The 16625-nt window shown below is 36.3% G+C and overlaps 1 protein-coding gene across 1 annotated transcript in view; it reads left to right on the top strand.

Moving 5' to 3' along the window:
* The first annotated feature begins 1613 nt into the window (after window positions 1-1613).
* The window catches only part of LOC107217611 (RYamide receptor), a 97502-nt gene continuing 82490 nt past the window's right edge, over window positions 1614-16625 (top strand). Inside the window, exons 1-5 of the mRNA XM_046738313.1 lie at window positions 1614-1852; window positions 2469-2899; window positions 3145-3490; window positions 14152-14567; window positions 14927-15177. Coding sequence (XP_046594269.1) covers window positions 14196-14567; window positions 14927-15177 — 623 coding nt within the window. The 5' untranslated portion in view covers window positions 1614-1852; window positions 2469-2899; window positions 3145-3490; window positions 14152-14195. The remainder of the gene's footprint in view (window positions 1853-2468; window positions 2900-3144; window positions 3491-14151; window positions 14568-14926; window positions 15178-16625) is intronic.

Here is a 16625-nt window from a genome sequence, read left to right as displayed (position 1 = left end):
TCGATTGTATCATTTTTTTTAATAGATGTTTCAAATTTTTCAGTTCATATTTTTGTTAATTAAAAATTTCCTCATTTCAAATATTTTCAAAAGAATGTTTGCCTGTCTTATCAGAAACTTTGAAAATAAAACGTTGTTCGTGAACCGTATTCAGGGTAGCAAATTATCGCATTGTCAAGCGGGGCGTCCCGCTATTTCGAGAGCCGTGCTACAATCCGTAGTCGAACAATTTCAAAGGAGAGCTCAACGGTGCATTGAAATGCGCGGAAATGGTTTCGAACATTTATTGAAGTGATTTATGTGACTGCAAGCAATTTGCTACCGTAAATATGGTTTACAAATAATTTTTCATTTTCAAAGTCTCCAAAAAAATAAACAAACATTCTTTTAAATATAATTGAAATGAAAAAATTTCAAATTAATAAAATTGAAGCTCAAAAATTAAAATCATAAATTGAAATGATCAAATAATCCAGAAAATTGAAAATAAAAGTACTTGCTGATGCAAAATTTGATGCCCCTTCAGATGCCGATGAAATAAAGATGTACTATTTTTTTTTTAATAAAGCCAAATTGACCTTCATCTGACCTCGGCGGGTCCACTCACGGCAAATCCGACATTTTCATCTTCTTTTCCCTTCCGAATCTTACAGCTTTTGTCTGAAACCTTTTTTATTCACACCTTTGGTTTTCGGGATATTCGACTGGATCGATTAAAATGATGCACCTTGCATTAATGTATCTCAAGTCACTAGACACGTGCCATAATGAACCACCGTAGGCGGAATGTCAGTCTCAAAATTTTTAAATAGAAACAGGGACCCGAATATATCAGTATGTCTTGATTTTTTTTTCACATTTTTTCTCTCACTTCTTTTTCCTCCTGTTCTTGTTTTTCTTTCGCATGACGATGAAAATTCAACTATATTAATTATTAAAGCTGTTCCGTGCTGTTATTTCAATTCATTATTATATTGGAATATCAATAGATTCGAAAATTTCATCTACATTGATAAACAATTTGTGAAATGATATGAAGAATTGATTTATTTATATTATCTGTATTTCACATTATGTATATTTATATTCATTCCATCTTCCGTTTTATTGCCGTATTTCAAACGACTTACAATCAGTTTTTCTCATTATTATTATCATCATCATTGTTAAAAATTATTCACATTCTTCGCTGAATAACTCTAAATTATATTTTCATTAACTACTTTCCCGGCAAATATTCTTTTTCTGAAAAATAACGGGACAAAAGTATTATCAAATTTTTTCGTCGCAAAAAATGTCCAGTCATTAATATTCATAGTTCCACGATCCGTGCAAACTTCTCACCAATAATAATAACGATCGCAAAAAATGAACTCCTTACACAGCTAGTCCGAATTGCAAAATTAGATGCAAAATTAAATCGTTTCGAGAGAAAATTGTGAAAAAAAAAACATTCGCACGATTTTCAGAGTATATTTATCTCTATGTAGCTGAATGCAGAAAATGCAGATTTATATCGGTGCAATGTCGGAACTGTTATTTCAGTTATCGCGGAAACTAATGATTTTATTTACACCGTATTACAAGGTAGCGAGAAGGGCGCGCTTTGTTTATATTTTCGACGCGCGTGATCAAATTCTTTTCCTCTTGTGCGGCTGTGCGGTGAAACGTGAATTTCCCTCTCGAGTTTGGTCGCCGTTCAGTCCCGCGTTGAACGTTCAGACTCGATGAAATCCGGCTCTCTGCGCTCCTTGTCAGTCTAGCTTCGACTCTGCCCAGGTGAACCTCGCCGTAGAAATCAAAATCAAAGTCGAAATACGAAAAGCCAATTCCAAGTATTCGTCGTTCATTGGTATAAACAATTGTCTCGTACGAATATACGATAATTGCTGTTGTTATTGTTATTTTTGGCAGAGATTTGCGATATTCACTTTGTACGATGAATTCATCGGCATGTGGCACGATATAATTTTATGCGATGTGCAAACATCTTTATGGCAATATTTTGCTCTTTATCAATCATCATTTTCGTCCGGAAAAACGTGCTTATTTCATCCTTCAAATAAGACGCGACACTTGTTATGCAATATATTGTCACACTGTTGTAGCAATTTTTGTTTACTTGAATATTTATTTATTTATTTATTTATTTTTTTTTTTGTTCAAATTTACTTGCTATTTCGAGGGAAAATTTTTGTCGATTATCTTTAATCATATTTCTGTTTTACGTATACTTATTTTTAAAATTTCAAACTTTTGTTGTTACATCCGCTTCTGCTCTGTTAGGATTTTTCAGTCCTCCTTCTTTCAATCGATCCATTTTCATTCATTTATTCTATTATTGGTGGTGGAAAATTCTCAGCTCAAATTGCACTTTTCTCAATACTCGTCAAGTGTTCTTTGATTTTCATTCAGGGTTTTTTTTTCATTATACACAGTATGAATCGCTTTTATCGATAGAAAAACAGTGATAACAACAATAATAGCAATAATTTTCGAACAATGAATGACCCGAAACAGTTTTTTATCTTTCTCATTGTTTTGTTTAATTTGAATAACTGGCGAAGACAAATACTTGTAAAGTCATATCTTTCGCGATCGGGATAAAATTCGATTCGGATAATATTTAAGGAGGATTGGTCAACGAAAAAGAAACATGTGTATGGTGCGCGTCCAAGAAACGTATAAACTGCAGCCTGTGATCAATCATAGTGAAAATGATTAAATAACAATAATAATAGTTGACCAGTGCTACAAAAAAAAAAAAAACCAAAAAAAAAACATCCTGCAATATTTATAAAATATGACGTTCGCGATTTTTTTTCATTCTTTCTTTAATAGAGAAGTGAAGTCGAAGAGGTAATAGTAATAGAAACAAAAATCAGGTGAAGTATCGGATGTACGTGATGTCGTAACAAAAAAAGAAAAAGAAAAAAATTTGCCAACTATGATATGTAAAAAATTTTATTTCTATTGTCCAAAACTGATCGAGTTTTTTTCTTGTTTTCATTTGAATCGGAATTAATTTTGTTTGTCTTTTATTTATTTATTTATTTATTTTTTTATTGTTCCTAACCGTTTGCTTTCATTTCCAATAAATGTTGTTTAGATCGATATTGTTATTTAAACGATGATACCACGCAGGTAATACAGATGCGGAACAATTTTAATAATCAATTATCTCAATCGCTGATACAGTGTACAGTAAGGAGATTGATGACAATCGATAATAATAACGCCGATGGTTATAGTGATCGTAATGATGATGAAAGTGGTGTCGCCCATGTTGACAAAATTGAACGAAACGATCAACGACCGCTCCTTCAAGTTTACACATGGTAATTGTTCCTCGATGTGAAGGTTGCGTTGAAAATTGCCAACGCAAAATTTCCACGCACGGTGTTCACGGATTTTCCTATCTTCCCTGGAGCCCGGATTATCGACGAACAGCCGACGGATCATCCATTTGCAAACCGATATTCGGTGATAAGTGAGTTACGTTTTATACCTGTTGAGCCATTCGTTTACTATTCATTATGTATTGTTTCCATACATGTACACACGCTTGTTTGCTGTAATTTACCACGCGACGTGTTTACTCGGAGACTGAATACTTTCGCTATACGTGTAACGTGTCAAGACTTTTGTATACCCTGAGTATACGATTCAGTTTGAACAATTGATTAACTTACTCCGTTTCTTTGATTTCGTTTTGATTTGTAGAATCGTTCGATTTTTTTTTTCCCCCTCTTCGAAATCTGAATAGGGTCAAAAGTATCGAGGAACTGTTTTAGCAGATTTAATTTTCTACGAAAGGAACTTACTGTGTATTCGATTTTTTTGGGTTACGCGAGACGTTTTTTTTTTTTTCATTCATTCTTAACCCCGAAAATTACCGTCAATTATTGTTGAAAAAAGAACGAAATTGAACAGCAATCTACAATCGTCCATTTTGTTTGTTTCATTTTGTTGTCTTTGAAAACACATTTCGTGTGTGACAATTTTTACAAAAATTATAATCGAAAGATAACAATTATTTTTCACCCTGGTAAAATAAAAAAGAAGTATTTAAATTATAATTTCTATTTGCTTTTTCACTTTTTGTCGAAAAATATTGCTTCGTATCCAAGTTACCTGAAATTGAAGGTTTTTTTTTTTTCTTTCTTTTCGTTGTAACTCGAAAATTTGAATTCTTAGGTCTAAAAGAATATTTTTCGTCACGTTTTCAGGTTTCATTAGTTTTCTTTTACCGCACGTATAATATATTTATATATTTATATATTATATATTATGTTATAATAAATATATTTATTCTCTTTTCCTTTCAAATTTGCACAAAAATACTTGCAATTATCAGGAATGATTAACTATTTTCAAAGAATTTCACATCTGTTTCCAGTCGTTCAGCTTTTCTCTTTATTCCCCTACTAAATTTTTCTTCGTGCAAAATAATTCAGCAAATAATATTATATGTACTAGGTACAGTGTATATTACACAAGTGTAGTGCAATCTGGCAGTAAGGAACTTCTCCTCTTTCGACAGCCTTACAAGTTAGGGATGTACTAAGTTTTTTTCAAGTTGTTTTCTTAACTTACGTAACATCTGAAAGTGAATTACTGCCACGCTTAAAAGAGTAATTCTATAAGATGTCCGTTGATTAGGTGGCGAGTGAAGTAAAGAACTTCTTTTCTGCTTGGCGTATAGACAGAAGGTAGCAGGTGTTATTTAAAAATGCTCATATTTTTAGAAACATTATTTATTGTCAATTTGAAATATTATCGTATATTGAAATGCCTTTTGTATTTCCTAAATTACACGGTAATTGCAGTTGGAGCTTAAATTCGTTATGTGATACACGACCGTTTAAAATTAATTAATCCACTTGCATGATCAAATATGCATGAGAATCGTTTTCAATCGGTGAAAATGTGACAATAATAATAATAATAATAACAATGATAATACTAACAACGAAGAACCAAAAGCAGCGATGACAGGAAACTCTCGGGTTACAATCACACGTGACTTGATCAAAATTGAATTTGTTTTTTTAACCACACGTTGTATATATGCGTAATACAAACTACCGTATAAAAATTTATACCACAGTTGAAACGACGGAGAGCAAAAAAAAAAAAAAAAATAAAAATAAAAAATCAAACTCAAATCGGATTGCTGCTGATCATGCGGAATTTCATTGATAGTCGGTGCAATAATGCGCGCAGTTTTTCCAAATATTTAAAGAATAGTTCTTTATTAATGTTTTTTTTTTTGTTCCTTCGAAATGTTTACGTTAAATTTTTTTTCCTCTTTTTTATTTTACTATTTCTTTCTTTGCTGAAGGTTGTAATTTAAATAAATTATTAAAATTCAACGATGTTCAGTTAATTTAATCAATTACGTTATACGAATACGTAATGCTATTATACGTATAATTGAGATGAAAATTGATAAATTTCTTCTTTTTTTTTCCTCGCTTACTCAGGAATTCACTACGTGCTATTTTTATATCCTGTTTCATTAGTGCATTGTTTTTTTGTTAATTCAACTTTATTTTCCCGTATTCCCCTCATGATTCATCTTCTTTTTTTTTCCCTCATATTGACATATAACCGTTATTGTCGAATGTAATCTTACAAAGGTTCGACATTTCAACCCCCGACGCATATTTATCATATATCTATAAAATATACAACACAGCTTAGCCCAATTATTCGATTACGCAAAGGTGCGTTATATATAATTAGCGACAAGCAGCTATGGCGTCAGAGACGATTAGGGCTATATATGTATATGTGCAACGGATACATATGTATGTATATATGGTACATATACGTATATGTGTGCGTCATTCGTATGTCACGTATAAGCGTGGGGATCCGAATGTCAGATTTGCGATAGCGTATCTTTATCGCTTCAGCTTTCTAAATAATTGATTTGATCCCTGCTTCAATATGTGTGGGGGTGTCGCCAAATTGCCTATACCTCGTTAAAATCCCACCGAGAATTTCTTTGCCGGAAGCTCGTCCGACGAATACTTTTTGAATTAAAAGCGACAGTGACCGGTTAAACCGAGAGCTGATTAATCAGGTTTAATATTTTAAACGGTTAAACCGGAAAAACTGTCCATCGCAACAATTTCAACACAAGTTGATACTCCAGATCCGCGTTACTCAAAAATCGGACTTTGATGAATTATTTAAAACTACTGAAAAATTTCCGTCGCAATTACCCAAAACGTGAACAGGAAGCGCTGTTCCGATGACTTCGAGCCAGCTTGATCGAATGATTAATTACGGAAGATGCAAAGAGCGAAGTCAATTCGTCGTGGCATCGATATTCGCGTACCGAACTTCTCGCGGCGTAGAAATAATCCAAGATCCCTATCACGGAGCGACAATTCGGACTATTTTGTGACATCGAATCTCACGTTTCCCGATTTATTTAGAGCTTTGTTTTTATTTTAATTCGTCGACGTATGTTTCGTAGTGTCGTCAAGCCGGGGATACAAACAACAATACCGAGGTCTGCAGAGTGGGGGAGAAGTGCCGATGTGTAATTCGTAAATGATTAATAATAATTTACCTATTCGAACGAAACGGCAATTTCCATGGCGGCAAATTCAGATGAAATGCTGCACTCGGATTGGCCTGTCACTGTCGCTTTTAATTCGAAAAGTATGCGTCGGAGGAGCTTCCGGCAAAGAGATTCTCGGTAGGATGTTAGCGAGGTATCACGGTGGCTAGTCCGTGGGAGGCAATTTAGTGGCACCCAAATGAAACAGTATATTTTTTCATCGGCATCTGAAAGGACGTTACATTCCGCATCAGAAAATTCATCTTTACCACCTAAACTCGACCGGTGGTGAGATACGAGCCGGTCAAGTTGCCGCGGAAGGTTTTTGTCGTACTTGGTTGATGAGTTTTGCATGTTCAGCAGGATTCGCAGAGGCGTGCATCTGACAGGAGCAGCGACGCGAACGCTTCCACTTACCTTTTCCTTCCAATTATTTACAACTTTTTTCAAGTTTTATCTTTAATTTTCTCGATTGTATCATTTTTTTAAATACATGTTTCAAATTTTTCAGTTTATATTTTTGTTAATTAAAAATTTCCTCATTTCAAGTATTTTTAAAAGAATGTTTGCCTGTCTTATCAGAAACTTTGAAAATAAAACGTTGTTCGTGAACCGTATTCAGGGTAGCAAATTATCGCATTGTCAAGCGGGGCGTCCCGCTATTTCGAGAGCCGTGCTACAATCCGTAGTCGAACAATTTCAAAGGAGAGCTCAACGGTGCATTGAAATGCGCGGAAATGGTTTCGAACATTTATTGAAGTGATTTATGTGACTGCAAGCAATTTGCTACCGTAAATATGGTTTACAAATAATTTTCCATTTTCAAAGTTTCCAAAAAAATAAACAAACATTCTTTTAAATATAATTGAAGCTCAAAAATTTCAAATTAATAAAATTGAAGCTCAAAAATTAAAATCATAAATTGAAATGATCAAATAATCCAGAAAATTGAAAATAAAAGTACTTGCTGATGCAAAATTTGATGCCCCTTCAGATGCCGATGAAATAAAGATGTACTATTTTTTTTTTAATAAAGCCAAATTGACCTTCATCTGACCTCGGCGGGTCCACTCACGGCAAATCTGATATTTTCATCTTCTTTTCCCTTCCGAATCTTACAGCTTTTGTCTGAAACATTTTTTACTCACACTTTTGGTTTTCGAGACATTCGACTGGATTGATCGAAATGAGACACTCTGTATAAATCTCCGTTTCAACATTGACGTGTACGAGTTTGTTTCAGCGTAACGTTCAAATTTTACCCATCTTCCGATCAAAATAAATTATACTACACATGACATTTTTTTTTTGTTTTGTATATAATGATATTCGTATAGGTAATACGTAGGTATGCCTCGTTATTGCTTGGGTTGTTTTTTTTTTATTTACTCTGTTTTCAACGAATGAAGACAAAATTTTAATATATGGTAAGATATTTATTTATACATGAAAAATGATAAATGATAAGTTAATTTTGTTATTTCATTTTTTTCTTTCTCACCTCGTTAGAATCGAATTTCATGAATGATTTTCTACCTTTTTCGAAATTGATGCTTACCAAAGATTCGGCGTGTTTCATTTGCCAGTATATATATTATATATACATGTATATATTGTTGGTGGAATTCCGTGAAAAACGGAACCTGGGGAAACCGCGATCATTCCGGATGAAGGCCTATTTATTCCATGATGAATTCAAAGAAAACGGACGTTTCGGAGATTAATATTTATACATAGATTATCCGGGTAGCTATGACGTGCTAAAATACGTAGACAGAGAACATACCAAGGAAGTCGGCGTCTTAGATTTTATTTCCGTCTAACGGACATCGCTCTATAACGACGTTGCGCAATAATTAGCGGTGGGAGAAATAAGATAAAGAAAGAATAGGAGGAGAAGTTGAAGAAGAAGAGAAACACAAAGTTGACGTGCAGATGAAGATTAACATGTCGAAGAATCGAGCCGCGGAGAAAAAGCGGCACGGGAAATGGGAAAAATTCCAAGCTCACGCGATGTTTAAACCCGGATTATGTAATCCCCGAGTCGACATTCAGACCCTCGTGTACGCCTGCAAGTCCTTAGTTTGGTAGGACCTGTGAAGAACTAACTTTGTATTGTAAAGAGAATCTATTCCAGACCCAAACTTGACCGATATTTCCGTTTCATCCACCTTTAGCTTCAAAGTAGGACATCTTTAAAACACCTACAGGTCCCTTGTAGCCTCAGAACCTTACGAGTCCTCTATATCCTCTATATCATCAAGGCTTCTACAGGTCCTTTACCATGGAGTGTGGAATTTGAGAGATTGAATATCTGGATCAATACTTTGAAAACTTCGATGAAAAAAATACTCGTTGCTTAGGTAACAATTAATGTAATTCAAATTTATTTCACGAGTTATTAAAAATCTTAGGCTTGGGTCATTATTTATTATTTTGGTAATAGATAACGCATTACTATTTGAATTATTGTACTTTCGCAACCTTGGTCCCTTATCGAAAAAACTATAATAATAATGAAAATGACGTAGAATCAGACGTAAACGTGATTTGCAGCAATACTTTGAATTCTTTCAATCTACCAACAGAGGAGAGAGAAGCACTTTGAATAAATTTTATTTATCCTGAATAAAAAATATACATCTACATTTGAATCGAGTTCAAAATTATCACTTTGTACTATACATTTACATTTAATGGACGAATTTGACTTGTTAACGCCATAACGATTGTACATATAATCTACATATCTTACGCTTCTGACAGATGAAAGCTCGCCTTACTCACAATTGGATGAGTTTTTTTTGTCTTGTTTATTAATTTTTCTTGTTCTTTTTTGCTCTGGGTTCAAAAGGTTCACGGGTGAATAAATTATACCGACCCTCTCATTGTTCGCACAATGTACAACGAAGCGAAAAACATTGCGTGACGGACAGTGAAAATTCTCAAAATTTCTCTTCATTTTCCTTCATTATATTCGGTATATCGTGTCTTTGTTTGATTTTCGATTTTATTCTTTTCATTCTTTTATTATAAATAATTAAGTTCATTTGATAATTTCAATTTCAACCGTTGATTGGACCACTGGAGAAGAGAAAGTACAATATAAAAAAGTGCCTTTAATTTGCAGCATTTAATCGTTGTCACATTTTCGGTGCTCATGGAAATTTATACCGATTATTATACCTCGCATTATTACTGGCTACGAGAAACCGCGCTAAGTGATCAGCAGATTATGATTAGCGTGTGTATATACGATATGATATGAGGTATCATTTTTATTTATGAAATGTTATGATTACGCACCGATAATGGAGTAATTTGTGAGTAACGAGCTTGCGGTCAGCTCGGAGCTCACGTATCGGCCAGAAACAATTTCGGGCATGCAGTTAATAATAATTTGTCAAACAGAAATTAGAAGATCAGTTATTATTGGCATGAAACGTTTACGAATCCGATCGATATTGAATAATTGCGATGAAATTAGCCAAAGAAAGCGGAAATTGTATGAAAATGGATATAAATAAAAGAAAAAAAAAAAAAAACAATTTACCTAGGAACGATTTTCGCGTGGAAATAAAGTAAATTGATTTTACAGAGGCGATTAAAATTCCGGTGAGATTCTTTTTAATTTTTTTCTTTTTATTTTTCAAAAAGGGTCAGAATTATATAAATTGGCTGAAGAAAACTTTTGATGCTTCCCATTTTTCAGCTGCAGGAATGGAAATCGTCGGAAGTTCGAAGAAAGTTTCACGGCATTGTGTAATTTCGTCGAGTCTTGGGCGGGGAAATATTGACAACCCTGAAAGATGGTTTTTCAATAATTTTCTCGATCGTGATAGAATAATTAAGGAGGCTTATTATACCTACAAGTCTCCGCGGAATTTTTTCAACAATCACTCGTTATATAAAATGACTCAGTCGGTTCGTTGCGTTAGTTCGTTGTGAAAGATTCTTTTTTGAAAAATGGTCGAATTTATATGGTTGATTGATAGAAGAGGTTGTTTTTTTTTTTTTTTTTCTTTGCGCGAAGCGTGCAAGCTTTCCGCAAAATTTATGAAATTTTAACGACACGAATTTACGCTGCTAAAATTGAGCGGAAAAATTTTTCCCCTCGAATTTTCACCACCGAATTTCAAGCGCGGTTATTAGTTGCTACGGTTTAATAATCGCGCGATTTCATATATACTTGTTACACGTATCTGGTGAATTTCAAAGCTCGATTAATAGCCGCGATCTGACGATGCGAGGATGATAAACTGCACGTATAAAAAGCACAGAGCGTTACACCGTACGCAATATTATAAAATATCTCCGCACTTAGTAGGCATCTCTTCTCTTTGCTTATAAAATGAGTTTAATAAATTTGTTATTTTATTATCATAACGTTTCTTTTCCATTTTTTCGTCTCGTTCTTTTTTCAAAATCGCAAATAAATCGCCTGCATTCGTGTTTATATGGATATTATTGCGTCATCGGTACAGTTTGATATTCTTTTGCCATCGTGATTTATCATCTGAGCAGATATGATTTTTGAAGAAAAAAAAAAAAAAAAACTAATGCTATGATCTGAATTTTTTCCCTGATACATTTTAGAAACATTTCAGCCACGTTATTCGTTGAATTGTATAATAATATAACGTGTCAGTATGACATGGAGTATAATATTTGATTCGAAATAACTTTGAAACGTGTTTGGAATTTGGAATTACATTACAGATACTCCGCAAGTGTATAATTTTAGCTTCGTATTTCCTTCGCGTTCATAGCGTTAGCTGACGATCAGTCATTTCTTTGCCATGAATGTTTTTTTTTTTTTTTTTTCCTTTGCAAAATTCCCCGTTTAAAGAAGCTTTTTTCTATTTATGTAACATTCGAAACTCGCACGGTTCATTCCAATGTCAATTCTTCTCGTTGTTTCTCTTCGGAGGGGGTTTATCATTCACGACAAAGAACGGAAAAGGAAGCAAGAACCAAGAATGGATCAGAGGAGAAAAAAAGAATTGAAATTTCCCTCGATCGTGAAACGTAGTTACGTACTTATGTAAGAAACAGATGTGGTCGGATGTGGTTGAAACGTTACGAGAACTTGACTTTTGTCTTCCGTTATCTCAAGATAAGCTGTTAATTAAAAATTGTTACAAACAAAACGGTTTTGCTCGCGTGTGGGTTGAAAGAAATTCGCAGTTTTTATTTTTAAATATTTGCGTATCAAAAGTGTAACACGAGATTTTCTTACCGTACACGCCACGCTTTCCAAGACTATTTATACCCTACGACATTATGTCAGCATCACTTATGCGGCTTTGATTCGGTAATTGATTTTGCAAAGTTTATGCATTACAGGTATAGATATACATACACTTGTAGCGTTAGCACGCGGAATGAAAACCGAACAAACAGACCTCAAGAACTTTGAAACAACTCCGTCAACTTCATCTCTTCGAAGTTGGATGTACACGAAGTCTTAGAATTTCGCTGAGAGATTGCGAGACCGCGGTAAGAAACTGTATCAGAGGCTGCACTGTTAACCTAATTGAGACTCGCTCGAGTTGAAATTTTGGCAAAAGATTCGCTTATCACTTTTAATTTTTTAATGGCTTGATTATACGAAAGTCGAAGACAAGCTCGAGCCGGGATCATGAAATTAGCCGGACGAATATACAGGTATATCCATTATAAAAATGAAATTTGGTACGATTTCGTTTGAAGCTTCGTTTCATCCATCAAAGATTCATCACCATTTTTTTTTCTTTTACTTTCATACGACCCTTCGTATTATATTTTCTTCGCGAATTCATGATGTGATTTCTGATTCCAATAATCTTTCTGCTTCTTTACTTCCGCCCTACGTTTCCTGATTTTTTTCTTCTTTTGATTTTTATTGCACACCGAACCTTTCTCGGAGAAAATGTATTAGTCAGTGCCCGTAGCCGACCCTTTTCCATCTCAGTTTTTTTCCCAGTTTCTTTTTTCGATTTGTTACTTTCTTTTCTCTTTATTTCATAGTGTCTATGCCTTATTCAACAGGAAGAATTAATTGTAAGTTCGCCTTTCTTTTCTCGTAACTTCATTCTTGTATTACAGAGGTTATGAAAAAGAAATACAGCCATGGAATAAAAAAAATAATGCACGCTTGTAGAAACGTTGCAAAAATGTAAAGAGAATTTCGAGGGACGAAGAAGAGAGAAGGACGAGGAACTTAAGACGGATGAGGGGTGGGTGGTGGAGATGGTGGATTAGGAAAGAATTACGAAAGCAAAACAGCATTAATCCAGTTGAAATCAACTTGATTGCATCGCTCCTAATTCGACGTAATGAAGTTTTTATCACTTCTTCTAGGCAGGTACGCAGCAAGGGTGAGAGAGTGTTATTAATGGTCATGAAGGGAGCCGCTGAGGCGCACGGCTCTGTCGGCATTAAGGCGACCTGTAAAGAGTTCCGCTGAGAGGGAAGGGGTTAAAACCCGGTGGTTGTAAATGGGAAAACGGTTAATTGCAAGGCGCGGTTTTAATTTATTGCCTTATGAAGTTGCACGCAAGTTTTCTCTGAAAATGCATTATACGGTTAGAAAGGAAAATTTCCCAGTGATTCCATTCAAATTTTTGACTTCGCTTAACCATTTTTCAACGTATTGCTAAGTGAAAAAAAGTAAAAGTTCCAAATTGAATTGCTGATATGATAGTTTAAGTATTAAAATTGAATGGAATTTATGTTATATCCACAAATAACACAACTAGAAGTCGGCTTGCTGGGAATATATCTTTAGTTAAACTTTTCTAACTGTGTACTAAATGAGAAACAAAAATAAAACCAGCAGCCGGTATACGGATATACATTTAAAAACAGCTGGTTGAATAATCTAACCAAGTAAAATGTTTCGGAACGAATTATATCGAAATAAGTACAAATTAGCTGTCGTAAACTGCAAATGAAAAGTCGGGAAAATTGTAGGAAAATTCTGATGATTACGATTTTTTTTTAAAGCTTGAGCTGTCGCCATTTTGTTACCAAAAATGGCAACATGTTTATAAAAATGATGTCGTATCTCCATCGAATTGTTGATTTCCTCTCCCAATTTCGATCTAATTGGTTCTTCGTTGTGTTCGGAATTCAGGATATATGTAACCGGAAGTAGCAGAAGTTTTGACACGGCTGTACCGAAAGTGTACTCGGTGTCTCACTAATACTGAATAACCAGAAAGGGTAGAACTCCGAAAAATTTCACGTATCATATTCAATTAATTTTTCACCCAATTTCCATTCAAATAGGTAAAAAACCATCTTCTAAAAATATAAGATACAGAGTTTTCTGCGTACGAAAAAAAAAAAAAAACGGATGTGCGAGTCACGAAACGTGAAACGTGTTTCCAAGTAGAAGAGAATATTTTGTTCCGAGTTGATGTTTTCCGCGATAAAAAAAGGAAAAAAAAAAAATACCACGATAAAAGCACTTCGCTTTGCGGCGATGCCTAAGAATAAAAAGACAAGAGAGAAAAAAAAAACATGACACGAATTTGGCAACCGTCCGCCGACCTCTGATGATACAATATTGTTCCGTTTGTTTTTTTCAGATGCCTCTTCCGGACCGTGGCTGAAAGCGATAAGCTTCGGATCGATGGAGGATTATGAACTCGGGGAATCACGGGCCGGTGGAAGTCAGGGGCCGTTCAACACTTCGCTGGGAAACGTGGGATGCGATGAGCCACCATTCAAAGGCGCTCTTCTGGCCACTGCCTGGTTTCAGGCAGTCATCTACTTCCTCTACAGCTCCATATTCCTCACGGCTCTCCTCGGCAACGGACTTGTTTGCTACGTTGTGTACAGCAGTCCGAGGATGCGCACGGTCACCAATTACTTCATAGCCAATCTAGCCGTCGGCGATATCCTGATGACCCTTTTCTGCGTGCCGACCAGCTTTGTCAGCACGCTTATACTCCAGTACTGGCCTTTTGGTCCTGAACTTTGCCCAGGTGTTAATTACTCGCAGGTAAAAGCAGCGCGCTCATCAACTAAGACGGTTCCAGAAACATCCTCTCTTACAGATGGCCAACATCGTTCGATGGTTTCCTCGAAGATGCGGTTCACCATCGTTGGGAAAATTCCCTTCGTGCTCACATTTATCGTTTCTATTTATGTCGTTACAAGTAACAGTGCAGCAGTGCATGTGCAGTCATCGGAATGACTTCACAGAAAGCAAGAACAACGGCTGATGACGTTTTCACATTACCCTCCCAGAATTGTATTCTTCACTGATCGTGAAATATGAAACTCGTTAGGTAGCTGGTTGCACTGTGCGGCCTGGAAACTTTGCTTCAGAGCCGCACTTGCAACGTCATGTTTTTACAGGCGGTGTCGGTCTTGGTCAGCGCCTACACTCTGGTCGCGATAAGCGTTGACCGTTATACGGCGATAATGTGGCCGCTTAAGCCACGGATGACAAAACGCCAGGCCAAAATCGTCATCCTCTCGGTCTGGCTTGTGGCTTTGGCAACTGCCTCCCCCATCGCCGCCGTTTCTCGGCTTGTGCAGCCCGCCGAGCAGTTTGTCAAGTGCGAGAGATATATTTGCCACGAGGACTGGCCGACCAATGAATACAGGTAATTCTTTTCCCTTTGTTAGTTTCAGAGTAACTCCGACGATAATATGAAACTCATTCCCACGCAGCACACTTTTCGACTTCCCAACTATAGTTCGACCTATTAAAGTCGGCGTGACGTTAACGGATGAAGTGTTCGACTTACGATCAGAGAACTGGTAGAATGTTAAACAGGATGCGATAACGAGTGTCGATAAGCCTAAAGTCGAAACTTTGTCCAACAACGTCCTCAAAAACTTCGAGACTAAGACAAAGAACAAACAACCGCTAGATTCCGAATGGAAATCGGAATAGTGAATGTTTACCTAATAGGATCAACAAGATCTGATGATTATCGAGATTGCAAAATTTTAGTGGACTATTTGTTCATTATGATAAGTCGATGCGCAGTCAACTTGCGTTGAGAACCTAGCGAACATCCTTCGAGCGTGTTTTACTCGGGTTTCGATCATCGCGATAAGATAACCAGGTGGTTTTTATTCCCGATGCAAAGCACGCATGCCTTACACCATTATGCTTCCTCCGTTCGAACACATCGGTGAAGTCCCTTCTTGGTATTCCCGACGGGGTTTAACGATACCCATAATACATGGTATTCCGACCACTCGGATTCACCGGAAGAGAGCCGCTACGGCACGAACGGACTTCCTGACTGTCCGTCATGGTTTTGTTGTGAAAGAATGGTAATCCCATCTCTTGGATTCTGAGGAAGGTCCTTAGGCATATATCAGGTGTGACATCGTTCTTGGTAGAAGGCACGCTTAAGCCGAAGAGGGAAAGAAGATACCGAAAGAAAAGTAAAAAGTTGCCAGTGGTCAAACAATCAGGTATCAGAAGATTCACGGTGATTTTCCCGCGACTGCATGAAGTACAAGTCGGAGAGGGCTTATCGGGAATTTGGTGGATCGTCTAGCCGGGGTTAATGGAGCATCGCTGAGTGCGCAGTTGGTCACTAATCGCGTGTACCGACCAGCGTGGTGGGTCTAGAACTCTCCATCAGCATCGTGCAGGTTTTGGTAGTGTAATAATTGATTCTGAAGAGAGCGGTAGGCTGGAAGGTACGGTTTTTGTCAATCGTTACGGGAGATGGACGTGACCCCGCACTGGCAGACATAATTATCGTACGTAAAAGTCTTCTTAAAATAGTTACCCACCGCGCCCGGCTTTCCCGACGACTCCTCCACCTATCGTTGATCGCACTTTTTCTATATTTACATTCCACCGACGTGCCTGCGATTGTTTACACTGCGTTTATATAGTCCGCATACTCCGGATTCGCCTTCGCGATTGTTGCATCAGAGCCGAGGATAAATAAATCCACGTTTAACGGTGTATGATGTACAGCCCGTCGGCGGAGGGACCTTAAACCAAAAGTTTGAATAGACTTTGCTATCGAAATCAGTTCGAGGTTTCGCCGTTTATAATAACGCGATGATGAATTTGGATCCT

This window comes from Neodiprion lecontei, chromosome 4, assembly GCF_021901455.1.
Source record: "Neodiprion lecontei isolate iyNeoLeco1 chromosome 4, iyNeoLeco1.1, whole genome shotgun sequence".
NCBI classification, from domain to species: Eukaryota; Metazoa; Arthropoda; class Insecta; order Hymenoptera; family Diprionidae; genus Neodiprion; species Neodiprion lecontei.
This window is presented reverse-complemented; position numbering and strand designations above follow the sequence as displayed.